At 36.1% G+C, this 12,681-nt stretch overlaps 5 protein-coding genes across 9 annotated transcripts in view; 2 read left to right on the top strand and 3 right to left on the bottom strand.

Moving 5' to 3' along the window:
• Window positions 1-538: 538 nt before the first annotated feature.
• Window positions 539-1,790, bottom strand: LOC140666381 (uncharacterized). 2 transcript variants are annotated; one of them, XM_072893513.1, is made up of 3 exons: window positions 1,469-1,790; window positions 984-1,382; window positions 539-822 (listed from the first exon to the last, which is right to left on the bottom strand). In XM_072893513.1, the coding sequence occupies exons 1-3, from the start codon at window positions 1,540-1,542 to the stop codon at window positions 642-644; spliced, it is 654 nt and encodes a 217-aa protein (XP_072749614.1). In that variant the 5' UTR covers window positions 1,543-1,790; the 3' UTR covers window positions 539-641. The 2 variants fall into 2 exon arrangements, with proteins under 2 accessions (XP_072749614.1, XP_072749613.1); XM_072893512.1 differs by having other exon boundaries at window positions 539-900; window positions 1,469-1,787.
• Window positions 1,791-2,362: 572 nt separating this feature from the next.
• Window positions 2,363-5,179, top strand: LOC140666379 (arf-GAP with dual PH domain-containing protein 1). Its single transcript, XM_072893507.1, has 6 exons — window positions 2,363-2,548; window positions 2,983-3,208; window positions 3,393-3,591; window positions 3,668-4,027; window positions 4,102-4,324; window positions 4,407-5,179. Exons 1-6 carry the CDS (start codon window positions 2,437-2,439, stop codon window positions 4,472-4,474), a joined length of 1,188 nt encoding a protein of 395 aa, XP_072749608.1. The 5' UTR covers window positions 2,363-2,436; the 3' UTR covers window positions 4,475-5,179.
• Window positions 5,180-5,276: 97 nt separating this feature from the next.
• On the bottom strand, window positions 5,277-6,703 carry LOC140666382 (mpv17-like protein). Its single transcript, XM_072893514.1, has 5 exons — window positions 6,344-6,703; window positions 6,056-6,246; window positions 5,862-5,974; window positions 5,696-5,766; window positions 5,277-5,637 (listed from the first exon to the last, which is right to left on the bottom strand). Exons 1-5 carry the CDS (start codon window positions 6,476-6,478, stop codon window positions 5,479-5,481), a joined length of 669 nt encoding a protein of 222 aa, XP_072749615.1. The 5' UTR covers window positions 6,479-6,703; the 3' UTR covers window positions 5,277-5,478.
• Window positions 6,704-6,841: 138 nt separating this feature from the next.
• Window positions 6,842-12,370, bottom strand: LOC140666383 (alpha/beta-tubulin-N-acetyltransferase 9-like). Of its 4 annotated transcripts, none has more exons than XM_072893516.1 (7): window positions 12,263-12,370; window positions 7,784-7,868; window positions 7,584-7,693; window positions 7,454-7,510; window positions 7,249-7,389; window positions 7,079-7,173; window positions 6,842-6,999 (listed from the first exon to the last, which is right to left on the bottom strand). In XM_072893516.1, the coding sequence occupies exons 2-7, from the start codon at window positions 7,858-7,860 to the stop codon at window positions 6,889-6,891; spliced, it is 591 nt and encodes a 196-aa protein (XP_072749617.1). In that variant the 5' UTR covers window positions 7,861-7,868; window positions 12,263-12,370; the 3' UTR covers window positions 6,842-6,888. The 4 variants fall into 4 exon arrangements, with proteins under 4 accessions (XP_072749617.1, XP_072749618.1, XP_072749619.1 ...); XM_072893517.1 differs by lacking the exon at window positions 12,263-12,370 and adding an exon at window positions 8,011-8,150; XM_072893518.1 differs by lacking the exon at window positions 12,263-12,370 and adding an exon at window positions 8,021-8,147.
• LOC140666380 (uncharacterized) overlaps window positions 8,194-12,681 on the top strand; it is a 50,917-nt gene continuing 46,429 nt past the window's right edge. The window contains exons 1-2 of the mRNA XM_072893509.1: window positions 8,194-8,330; window positions 8,736-8,868. Of these exons, the coding sequence (XP_072749610.1) occupies window positions 8,856-8,868 (13 nt within the window). The 5' untranslated portion in view covers window positions 8,194-8,330; window positions 8,736-8,855. The remainder of the gene's footprint in view (window positions 8,331-8,735; window positions 8,869-12,681) is intronic.

The following is a 12,681-nucleotide window of genomic DNA, read 5'->3' as shown; positions in this document are numbered from 1 at the left end:
TCGAATAAGGCGAAATACGCACATTTCTTTTCTTTATTTTTGAAAAAATTATTATCATAAATACTTTTGTTTTATATTTATGATATAATAAATGCTTTCTCGCAAGCACTTTTTGGTTCATATATTACTATATAAGAGAGCCGAGTATGTTCCCTAGGAGGAAATGACGATACCTATTTCCAAGATATATAATGATTGTAACCATGTTTTTCATGGGGACGTAATACTGATCCTATTTTTGCAGTCATATATAAAATAATCTAGTAGATTTAATGTGAAATATTCACATTTTATACATATCAAATAATCTGTGCACATCCCTAGAAATTTTAGTAATTTTCAAACAGGAATTCTATCTACACTGTTTACACTTTTTATGCTTGGTGTAACAAGTTTAAAATACAAAATACTATATATATATGTGTGTATATATACTATCTTACTCTTATTTAATTAAAAAAAAAAAAAAAAGAAAATATGTATAAATAGAAAAATACAGAAAATTAAAGAAAAAAAACATTATTTATACAATATAGTGTCTGTTCTACATATATTAGATTTATCCATCAATATATACATATATAATTAAAGATATTGAAAATTTATTGACATATGTTACAATTATACAATTTTTACAATGTTTACTGCGAGTCGCTACTCGCTACTTTTTTGACGCGAGTCTGTAACTCTAGAATTGTTTTTTTTAACCTTTTGACTTTTTGTCGTAAGCTTCTCAGTATTACTTTTTGCCTTGTAATTCTTTTAATTGCCACTTCCCAATAAATTTTAGCTTGCACTGGAGATGTAGAAATTTCCTCCCATCTGACATCATACAAATGTTTTTTATATTTCTTTTCTGGCTCATTTGAAGAAGAGGAGTCTAATGAAGAAGCTGATATTCTAAAAAAAAAAAAAAAAAAAAAATACCTTCTATAAAACATATTCTCTTAGATATAATATAAAGGAATCATTATATCGCTTACCTTTCAGACAATTGTGTTTTATCACAGCATTCGTGAGTGACAAATTCAGTACTCTCGTTTGTGTCCTCGGTGGTTGTTTGTATCTTCATTTCAATTATACATGACAGTTGATTATCTTTACCATCATCTACTTGCGATATGGTATTATTTAATGATTTGTTTTCCATAGTTCCCACCATGTCTCCACTGTCAGAAAGCCGACTATTCTTACTCTCCTTGTTCAAATAAAGAGATGGTATCGCACCTGGCTTTAAAAACCGCTTGCCTCCAACTATGCTGTACCTAAAGTCATCTTTCTTAAAATGACGCGAACATATTCGCGACGATTCGCAGATCTTCTTTTCCGTTTTGCCGATCGCCAGCACCCATTTATTCAGTAATTCGTCGTTTTTTGGTAACCTTGGGAGAATATTTTGCCAATCATTTTGCGTCAAATATTAATACACACAGTACTCAGATAGTTGTGGAAATGTTAAAATACTCACCCATAAAGAGATATGTCTGACGCAGCATGTGTTTGCATTACACGATATTTGCAACAGATGCATACACGTGTCATTGTATGTTTGTTTATCAAACTAAATCAATTAATATAACCTCTTTCAATCTAGACTAGACGTAAACAATACTGTAATCCATTTTGCATTGTTTTGTAAAAATATCTCCCAGCTTTTATATTATCTCTCTCGGATTTAAATCTTTTTTTCGTTCGAATTATCAAAACAAAACAGTAAACAATAACAGTTATTTATATTCATGACGAAGAAGCCAATTCTAAATTTCCTTGGAGAGAGAGAGAGAGAGAGAGAGAGAGAGAAAAAAAAGGAGAGAAATTATTGGAGATTCGTGATTCGTGCAATCAGTTTGCCAATGGTTATATATTCTTTAGATCAGTATTGCAATGCAAGAAACACGCACATACACACACACACACATACACAGTGTCACACGAATGGAGAAATTTTTGAAATGTTAAAATTGTTACTAATAATTGTAATAATGTAATAATTATAAGATAAGAGAGAAAAAAAATAAAATGACAGAATTAATCTATTGTGAAATGACAGCCACAATCAACGATTAGTGCGCATGCGTCGATTTCTTCTATTAAAATATGTATATATATATATATATATATATATATATTATATTATTAAAAAGAATTTGTAAAATAATAGCATAATAATAAATAATATAAATAGCATTAAATAATATAAAAGAATTTGAAAAACTGTAGCTAATGATGATTTGTATTTCGCGCGCAAAATGCGAGTGAGTCAAATAAAACCCAGGCTCCCTCCTGCTCCCTTCCACGATGCCATTGACAGCTGACGCCCATCTATATTTCACAAGTCTATGGTTAATGTGTATACTTATATTTGTGACAGAGTCGGAAAAAGGAGGAGCCGCGAGCCGCGAGCCGCGAGCCGCGAGCTGCGTTCGTCCACGGTGTATGAACATTTTCGTATGTCAATGTTTTAAGATGGCGGACACGAACGAGAAGTTGTTGGCGGAACTCCTCAAAAAGCCTGGGAACAACGTGTGCGCGGACTGTGGGGCCAAGAGTGAGTGCGTTCCGTAAGAAGGTTCCGTTTACCCTCAGCCGTCATCCACGAGCGAGACGCGTGCGATTCGCGTACGTTCGATATAACCTACGGAAAATTGTGGCGTAACCTCCGAGAGACGTGTTTGTTTTTATACCGTGATATTTAAATATTACGATCGCGTAATCGCGCAAAGTGTTGTAAGTTTGATTTCGAAATTGATCGCGATTCGCGTAAATGTCTTGATTTAACGTCAATACAGTTAATCGCGCGTTACGACATTAAGGGAATTTAATCGCTCGTGTGATAAGTAGCATCCTGTACCGAAACGATAGTGATCTTTAAATCTGAGAACGGACGTGATATCTTCTTCTATTTTTTCCTTCAATTTGATTTTAAAAACAATCTCGCCCATATTATTGCCTCACTGATCGTACTGTCATTACACATTTCAGATCCAGAATGGGCGTCTTACAACATAGGTATATTTGTTTGTACGAGATGTGCCGGCGTACACAGATCCATGGGAGCACATATATCGAAAGTGAAGCACTTAAAGTTAGATAGATGGGAAGATTCCCAAGTGAATAGGATGCGCGAAGTGGGTAATACAGCAGCGAGACTGCACTATGAGGAACGTGTACCTTCTTGCTATCGTAGACCAAGCCCAGATGCCCCACAGTGAGTTATCAAGTGCTTCTTGTGGTTTTCCTGTTTCAGTTCATTATCTCTGATGACATTATTATTCGTCTTATCAACTAACAGCGGTAGATTATAATTAAACATTAAATTGTATGTTTCTACTAAAATTTAATATTAAAGTGTCTGTGTTAATGGAAACTAATTTTTGTTTTTTAATTATTAGAGTTTTAGTCGAACAGTGGATAAGAGCAAAATATGAGAGGGAAGAATTTTGTCATCCTGAAAGACAAAATCACTATGTGTCAGGATTTATGGAAGGATTTTTAATGAAACGCGGAAAGGAAGATTCGCGTTATCATCCTCGAAAGTTTGTACTCTGCGAGGCAGAGGATACACTCAAGTATCATGTCAAAGAAAATAAGGTGATTTAAAAGTGAGATTGATGCAATTCGAGTTAAAATACATGCCAATAATATGATTTCACATATTTATTTCAAGGAACCCAAAGCTGTGTTAAGGATATCGGAATTGAATGTAGCGTTTGCACCACCTAAAACTGGTAATCAAAACAGTCTTCAGCTATCCTTTATGAAGGATGGTACAACGAGACATATCTACGTGTATCACGAGGATCCAGAAGTAATTACGAATTGGTACCTCGCGATCAGATGCGCAAAGCTACATCGGTTACAGGTAGCATATCCAGGTGCAAGTGAAAACGAGTTACTCTCCCAACTTACGAGAGATTTTCCGCGCGAAGGTTTTCTATGGAAAACCGGTCCAAGACATACAGACGCTTATAAAAAAAGATGGTTTACCTTGGATGGCAGAAAACTCATGTATCACGACGATCCTATGGTTCGTATATTCGAAATATTATTTCTTGTATTATCAATCAATCTGTATCGTTAACTTCTTTTTTATCTTACAAGGATGCGCATCCAAAAGGTGAAATTTTCCTAGGACACAGTTCCGAAGGTTTTGCGGTAAAGACCGGTGTACCACCGGGTGCTAGAGACCAAGGATTTTCGTTTACTCTCGAGACACCCGATAGGACTTATCTGCTCTCTGCGCAAAGCGACGACGACAGATCGCAGTGGATTCATGTGATTCAAAAAGTGATCGATAAACCATTAACGCCACAAGACGCGACCGGTAAGTAAATATGTAAATAAATCTGAGCATTGAGAAACTCATACATATATGTGAAATCATACATATTAATTTTTACTTATAGTAGCGGCGCGACTCGTAAGAAAACGCACAGCCAGCGGAACAATGAATATATTTTCGTCCACGAGATAGGGTTGGATTCCTCTTAGACGTCTTTCTTAATTGTTCACCGATAATCATACGATTGAATCGTATTATCGAAATAGACAAATATATGACTCAGCACGCGCGCAAAAACACGTGCGACGGTCGGGCTTATTTACTCGTTGCTATGTGTGTCGCTGTCGAGTCATGTATTTACTCGTATATCTGCGCACGGTAATGTAGTTTATATAGAGACATACACAAGACTGCTCTCAAAGAAGAAGTTGATAAAACGCGGATATATAAACTCCAAGCACCAATCGCTCGTCAATCATAACACTCTTGTGTTTAAAGCCAAGCTTGTGTTGCTTACTGTCAAGTAGGCAGACAGTATCATTAAAGATATGACATGAAATTTTTACTTAGCAATAACATTGCGTGTGATACTTGTCTCTGATAGCATGTAACATTCAGAATATGAAAGACATTATTCTCTTCCAGAAATTTCATTCAATCTGCTACAGAATAATCTATCGAATGACAAGGCTGGCTTGTAATATTATGTAGAAAACCTTTTAAAGATCACCCAACAATGTTCACATACAACAGTATTTTTATTTCTTTTTTTTATCTATATTTCTTAATCTCAGCTGATTTGTTTAAACCATCTCTCATTGATATAAGGCCGCAAGTGACAATGATAAATATATATTCTGTATATAAATAATAAAATCTGAGGGCCTAGCACTTTCATTCTCATTATTTTTTTTTTTTTTTTTAAGGGAACTAACTCAATCCTAATGCAACAAACTGTGTTCCTGTAAATAAAACTATCTTCGGAAATGAATGCCAAACAATAAATTGTCTACATATGCTAATTACGCATTAAATATTATTTTGAGATTTCTCTTGGAAATGGGGTTTCACTGACAGCAAATAATATCAAGCCAAAAGAAATGAATAAACTTTCAATCTCATTAAATTTTAATTACTTCTTCACATAATGCCCATATAAATAACGTCAATATATGCATAACGCGGATTTGAGTATTTTATTTTCTTTGCTCGTATTCAGTGACAGGTACGTTCTTTAAATAACAAAGGATATTGATCCAGCAGAAGGAAGCGATACTGACGTACGTCACTCGTAAAAACGGCGGAACTAGCATAAAGTTCACAAGTTGCACCGGTAACCAATATCCGCACGAAGTCTGGAAAACAAAAATATATGTAATTTATGCGCTTCGACTTTCGTGTCTCGAAACGAACCTGAAAAGTGTGCAGAAACTTGATTTTGCATTCTCGAAGAACATCCGACTTGGCTTCCATCAAACTCATACCTGCAAGATTTATAGAGTCAATTATAATTTATATATAAAAAAAAAAAAAAAAAGATAAATTGCATTTTACGCAAAATACACAAGGAGATACAAACTAATAAAGAATAACACAAGTAACGGTGGTGTGAAGAGAAATTGGTCCGCAACGAGTTTTGTTAGCACAATCCTTACGGATGTCCCGCTGTAAAATGCGTCGAGCCATTTGTACCTGCCATTATAATCGGTATTAATTTATAAATTTATTAAGAAGTCAAAGGAACATTTTACATCAATTCAGAGACGAGAATACCATCTATATAATATCGGTCCGGCCAGGAAGCAACCATAAATTGCGTATCTCTTCAACTGGGGCCAATTATAATTCGTCGATTGCATCGAAGTGTCTTCATCTACGAGATTCAATGTTTCACAAAGTCTTTGAATCTGTATTAATGTCGGGCCCTTGGTATCGACGGAATTTTTAGACTCTTCAGCGATCGGCTGTACACGATTATGATCCACTCATTAGCGTGAACAATATTGCAAAATTTCTATTCATGTATTATCTGGAGACAAAAAATCCAAACATATATTTCACCTTGGATACATTACTGAAACTCTGTCGAATGACCTCCGCGCTCGTGAAGAAGGAACCGTATACCACCGAGTTATACAATAACGGTCTCTTTTGTATAATATTATTTATCATTCGAAGAACTTTCTTCACCGACATATTTCCTTTTACTTGGCTAATCACAAGTCTTATCGTTTGTTTCACGTTTCGTGGTGTTATCAGGTAAGATAAATATTACTATTGCCGTAACTGATAAAGACGCTTGAATGGATAGTGCCGCTTTGAAGGGCGACGCTGACACTGGCATGTAGAAGCTGCTCACAACCATTTAGATTCAATCGTGCTCAATTACGGATTCAACTACGTCAATTGTGTTGCATCAACATCTCGGTGTTTCTACCAAATCACTATTACATATTATAATGAGAAGAAGCGACGTACATTGAGGAGTTTTAGATTTTATATTATGAAAATCTTTTATTTATATAAAGTTGTATACATAATTGCAAATGTATATAAATTAATAATTTATTAGATTGAATAACAGTAATAACGATTTGAACAGTAGGTCAACGTAATTTGGGTGTAATAGATTTTAATTCAGAATGTAACCAGCTCATCCAGTCAGAAGATGGTTTCTTTTGCAGAGTAACTTCTTGAAAAACTTCGCTTCTTTCTATCTAAATTATAATTTTTATTTATGTAGTAATGAAATATTTAGTGTAAAAATATGATTAGAGGTCAAACCATTCAACTTACTTCTTGAAAACCAAGCTTTTCAAACATATTTATGCTCATTACATTGTCTAATTTGATTTTGGCAAGAAATTTATTAATCTTCAACGTTTCGAAGCCTGTTGCAAAACAAATGTAAATTAGCATTAAGAAAAAAATATTGAAATTAGTTGTTACTATTAAATACAAATTACCATAACGCATCATAAGAATAACAGATTCCCAGCCTCTCCTTTTGCCTCGACATGCCTCGTCGGCTATCATAATCTCTATTTCAGCAATGTTTGGTTCTTGCGAATCGTTAAAGAATAAATTCGTGTCTCCTATCATGGCATCTGAAACAGATTATTCGATGGAAAAACTATATAGTGTAGCCTTGGCGCAACCTTATATGCACACCTGTTTCACTTTCAGTAGACAGAAAGACACATTTGTCCAGGACAATGAAAGTACATTCTGCAACAATTTGAAGCTAAAATTACTCGGTACAATATCGGACAAAGTTGGTGCCAAACTAATGAATAATTACTATCTTCGTCCTCGAGCCACCGCTTTTGCATCTCAAACTCTTCTTCCAATGTCAACGGTTCGGAACCTGTCAAATATTGCAGCGTTGGATTTTTCATCCATTCGTGATATCTAAATATAATATAATTTCGCACGAGTCATTAATTGTTACGTATAGAATATATAAAGAAAAAAAGAGTAGCATAATATGACGATACAAACTTTACGACATGCTTCTCTCGATACGGTACCAAAATAACATTTGTCCCGTTGATTCGGGTATTCATATTTTTCCTCATGATGTTATCTATAAAAATAAAATAGAAATAAATTTATATGCACCTCGATACGTGCTTACAATCGAAAATTATATTTCTATCTCACACGTCCAACAAGGCAGATTATAATTTGATAGGTTATATTTTTAACTGTCAAATACGATGCTTTACCGACACGTGCCGAATAGACTGACAAATCGTTACTCTTTCCTCGCCGATGGATGGCGCTACGGATGGCGTGAGTCGCTTGACGTTAGCTTCCCGCCACGCCGAATGGAAGCGCACCTGTCTTTAGACATATCGTGCAACTGTCAATTCAGCACTGAACGTCAAGAACATTCACGGCGTTCGCGCTGTTTATCTGTCAGAGCCGTCAGAGGCGGCAGCGGCGAGAAGGGACGCGCGCGAGACGAGAGACGAACACGACAGCGGCGCATCGGTGCAAGATCAGAAAGCGTGGGACGGACCGGAACACTTAATTACATACGCCGGTGAGTGTCGTCGCGTGTATTTCTTTATTGCGAGCGCGTGCCGCCGCCACCGCGTCGTCGTCGCGTCCGCGCGAAAAGACGCGCGCGGGAGAAGAGCGCGCGCAGAGCCAACCACGCCGCATGGATCCACGACGCGTCGTGGCTCGTGGCTCGTGGCTCGTGGCTCGTGGCATGGCATGGCATGGTATCGAGAATCTTTGATTGACGCGAGAGAATTCGTACGATAAACACGTGTTCTCCTCGAGCGTGTTTTCCTCGGAGCGTCTGGACCAGCGTCTCGCGAGACGATAGAATGACAGCGTCGACGATGAGAACGACGACGATGTAGCGGCGGCGGCGAACGGCCTCGGCAACGTACGCTCCGACATTCGTTGACTTTTGACCGATAAAAATTCTCTTTGACAGCTCTCCCTCTGTCTCTCTTTCTCTCTCCCCCTCTCTCTCCGTCTTTCTGTCCAACGATCGTAAACAACGGCCGACCGCACAATTTTGGGTTCCGATTTGCCTGGCACGCTTGAACGCATAATGGATCGTTTTGGTAAGTCTGTCTAAAGAGATGTTTCTTTAATATATTATAATATAGTGTACATGTATCTCTCTCTACGAGCACGCACACTGGCCATCGTGCGGCATGTTGCGTTTCGGTGTGTGAGACGCCACCGCGAGCCAATGCCATGGCGCGTAGGCACGTGGTGCTTGAGAGGCGCGCCGCGCGAGTTCCCTGCACGAGCCCGACCCGGCTGTCTACGGGGCTTACTTGACTCGCGGCAAGGAATCCGGCACACATTGTAGTCCCAACTGTCAGATTTCGGTCTTTTGTCAGTGCACCGACTCGAGGCAAATATTCCTCGCGCGCGTTTTGCCTGCCCTTCGACCTGACACGTATCTCTGTCGAGGATCGTTTTTTCCTTTGCCTTTTCCGGAAGAGTGACACTTTCCCTCCATCGAATCGTTGTCGTCGCGGATCATTTCACAGCTACGACTTTAACGAGCTGTCCCGGAAAGCACGTGTTTGTAAACGTCGTCAAAAAAGCGCGATCGACTTGTCCTAGCCAATATAACTCGCGTGCATGTGTGTCTGTCGTTTCTTTTCGTGCGTAATCTTTTTTTTTTATTCGGGCTATGTGGCAAAGAAAGCGTCGTCATATTTTTGTAAACGAGGCTATTTCGTTTTTTTTTCTTTTTTTTTCGTAGCGCGCGCATTCCGCTATCGATAGCAAAAGATATCGCACATTCGTAGAATGTCGTTTTTGCACTCTGAAAATGTTATAATTTTTATATAAGAATTGCTGCAATTTTTTTGCAAAAGTACAAAATCTCTTATTTCATTGACAGTCCGTTTCCTCAAAGAAGAATACAATAAATAGATTTCGTCTTTTTTAGATTTAAGAATTTGCATAAATATATCGCGAATTTAATTTTAGATTTAAGAATTTGCATAAATATATCGCGAATTTAATTTTAGATTTAAGAATTTGCATAAATATATCGCGAATTTAATTTTAGAATATGACTAAAGATATTTTAGAGTTTTTTTATGTAATGAGCAAATTTTTTTAAAAGATTTGGAATACAGATATATGTGCAGATGTGCACTAGAAGTGCAAAAAGAATTTAAACGTTCAGGTAATCGCCTAAACTCGAATATTTGTTAACTGCAGAACCGGAGAAGGATTTGCTTTTCTTTGTCAAGATAGACGCTTTCACTGAAAGAGAAACATTACCTGCCTTTAACACGTACGAAAAAACATTTAAAAGTATTTTTTTCGTTTCTTGTTTTTATTAAAGTTTGACAGATATTTTTTTATTAATTTGATGATTTATTTTAATAAAATTTTTGTTTTTCGAAACTTTTATAATATTTATAATATTTATAATATTTTATTTTATTTTTGAGACTTGAGCGACTGTCTCTCTCTCTCTCTCTCTCTCTCTTTTTTTTTTTCTTTTTTTATTTGTTAATTATTGTCATCAATTTGCTTGCATTTGTATTAAAAGTTTGTTTTAAAAGTAACAAAAGCTTAATAATATTTTCCCCGATTTTATTCCTTCATTGTTATCTCACACTTATATGTACTTGTCATGAAAAATCTGGAAATTGCAACTTTCACAGACATAAATTCACAAATACAAAGGATTTTCGAAGAAAGAGCTTTTTCCATATTTCTTGTGAAAAAAAAAAAAAATTATTTAAAGGATAACCTTTTATTTGTCCTGAAAAGAACTAGAAGGAAGGACCTCCCTTTAAATAATTTTTTTCGGATATAAAAATCTGTAGAATGCACGTGGCATTTTCGTTTGCGTTTAATCATAAAAAATTATTCATTTTAATGTTATCGCAAAAAAAAAAAAAACAATCTTTGTCTTCCTAGAGAAGATATAGATAACGATGAACACCACCGCGATAAATTACCATCATAATGCAATTGGGTCGGTTTTGCTTACGTATTCGTTTCATGTTTGCCTTTATATCTGATTCTATTCATGTCGAAAGCCAAGCGTCTCTCCATCTCTATTGGGTTTATTTAGCTTCCATTACGTAGACACGCAGAGCCGGAAGAGTATCTCCCAGAAATTACAAGTTTAACTATCTCTATATCATGACGCGATAGATAGTTTTAGCCGCGTGTCTCTATATTTTTTTGTATTTAAAATGAAATAAGTATGTATGTTCAAATCTTGCACGGAGAAAAGAAAGAAAGAGAGAAAACAGAAGAAAAAAACAGACTAATATATTATCTTTGACTATTCTTTAAGTTATGTGATTTATTTTTGACATTTATGACATTTTCGAATGTCAAAGTACTGTCTTACTTTTCGAAATGTTTTATCAATTTGGAATATTACAAACAATAAATATTATTTTCGACTATTCCTTAAATTATGTAATTTATTTTTCTCTCATTTTTATTCATTAACTTTGTTTTAAAACAATCATTAAATTTTCTAAAAAAATGTTCAACTAGTCGTGTAGTGTAATTTTTACAAAACATCTTGCTTATTAAAATATATTAATATGACATTTTCGAATATCAGAGTACTGCCTTTTATTTTTCGAAATATTTCATAAATTTATCTGAAATATTACAATTAAAATAACGCGTTTAACGATGAAAGTATTTACATATTGTTTTTATCTTTTCGAGAGATGTCATATCTTTCTTTCCATTCCTTAAATTATGTGATTAATTTTTTTTCTCATTTTTATTCATTAACTTTGTTTTAAAACAATCATTAAATTTTCTAAAAAAATGTTCAACTAGTCGTGTAGTGTAATTTTTACAAAACATCTTGCTTATTAAAATATATTAATATGACATTTTCGAATATCAGAGTACTGCCTTTTATTTTTCGAAATATTTCATAAATTTATCTGAAATATTACAATTAAAATAATGCGTTTAACGAAGAAAGTATTCACAAATTGTTTTTATCTTTTCAAGAGATGTCATCTCTTTCTTTCTTTCTTGTTGAGATTTTTAAGGCATTTCTTCAATTATCTTACGATAAAATCCAAGTGAGAAAAATAAACGCGCGCGATAAGATTTTCGTGGTATAAAATAATCGTAAAAGGAGGAAAGGAAGAAAATAGAGGAAAAGAAGGAGCAAAAGGAGAAGGACGTAGTAGTAACTCGGAGGAATTTAGTCCGAGTTATAGTCCAAGATTAGCAAGTCCGTAAGTGGGTCGCACGTATGCGCGTTATCTAGCCCTGGTCATTGGCCAGTAGCACGAGTGCTACTGTCGAGAGAGGAAGGCGGCGGAAGAATTGCGTAACGCGAGCGCAATAATAATTGTTATCGGGGGGGAAAAAAAAAAGCAAAAGAAAAAGAGGAAACCGACTTTAACTGGTTTCGCGTCTTGTTCGCTCGCGCGACTTCGACGTCTCTCGTTCGCCCCTCACGATTTCGTTATTTATACAATTTTCACTTGCCCGATATCTCGCCGAATAATTTCCCATGGATCTCCGTCGTCGCGTTTATCCCCGATCGTTGCGGACCTTGAGCGACGATGTATGTATCCTCCGACGCGACGCGACGCGACGACGTGATAAGACGCGCGGCTAGTCCGACTGTCACAAGAGCGCGGGACGCGAGTGGCGCTATCGGTGTTACGTAACGTTTTACGATGAGGCCGCACTTCTCGGCCGCCACTTCGTTCCGTATCTCATGTCCTCGAGGAGTCTGCGCGTGAACAGCGGCATGATAAATGGTCGCAAAGCACAGAGGCGAGAGCTTATAAACTTCATCCTCGCACCAATTACGATCAAGAAGCGATGGCGGGAAAAAAATACATATATATACTCTAAATGTATAATTGATTTAAACGTAGATATTTAAAAAATATACTACT

Source organism: Anoplolepis gracilipes, chromosome 5 (genome assembly GCF_047496725.1).
Source record: "Anoplolepis gracilipes chromosome 5, ASM4749672v1, whole genome shotgun sequence".
NCBI lineage: Eukaryota > Metazoa > Arthropoda > Insecta > Hymenoptera > Formicidae > Anoplolepis > Anoplolepis gracilipes.
The sequence above is the reverse complement of the archived record's forward strand: the minus strand, read 5'-3'. Positions and strand labels throughout refer to the sequence as shown.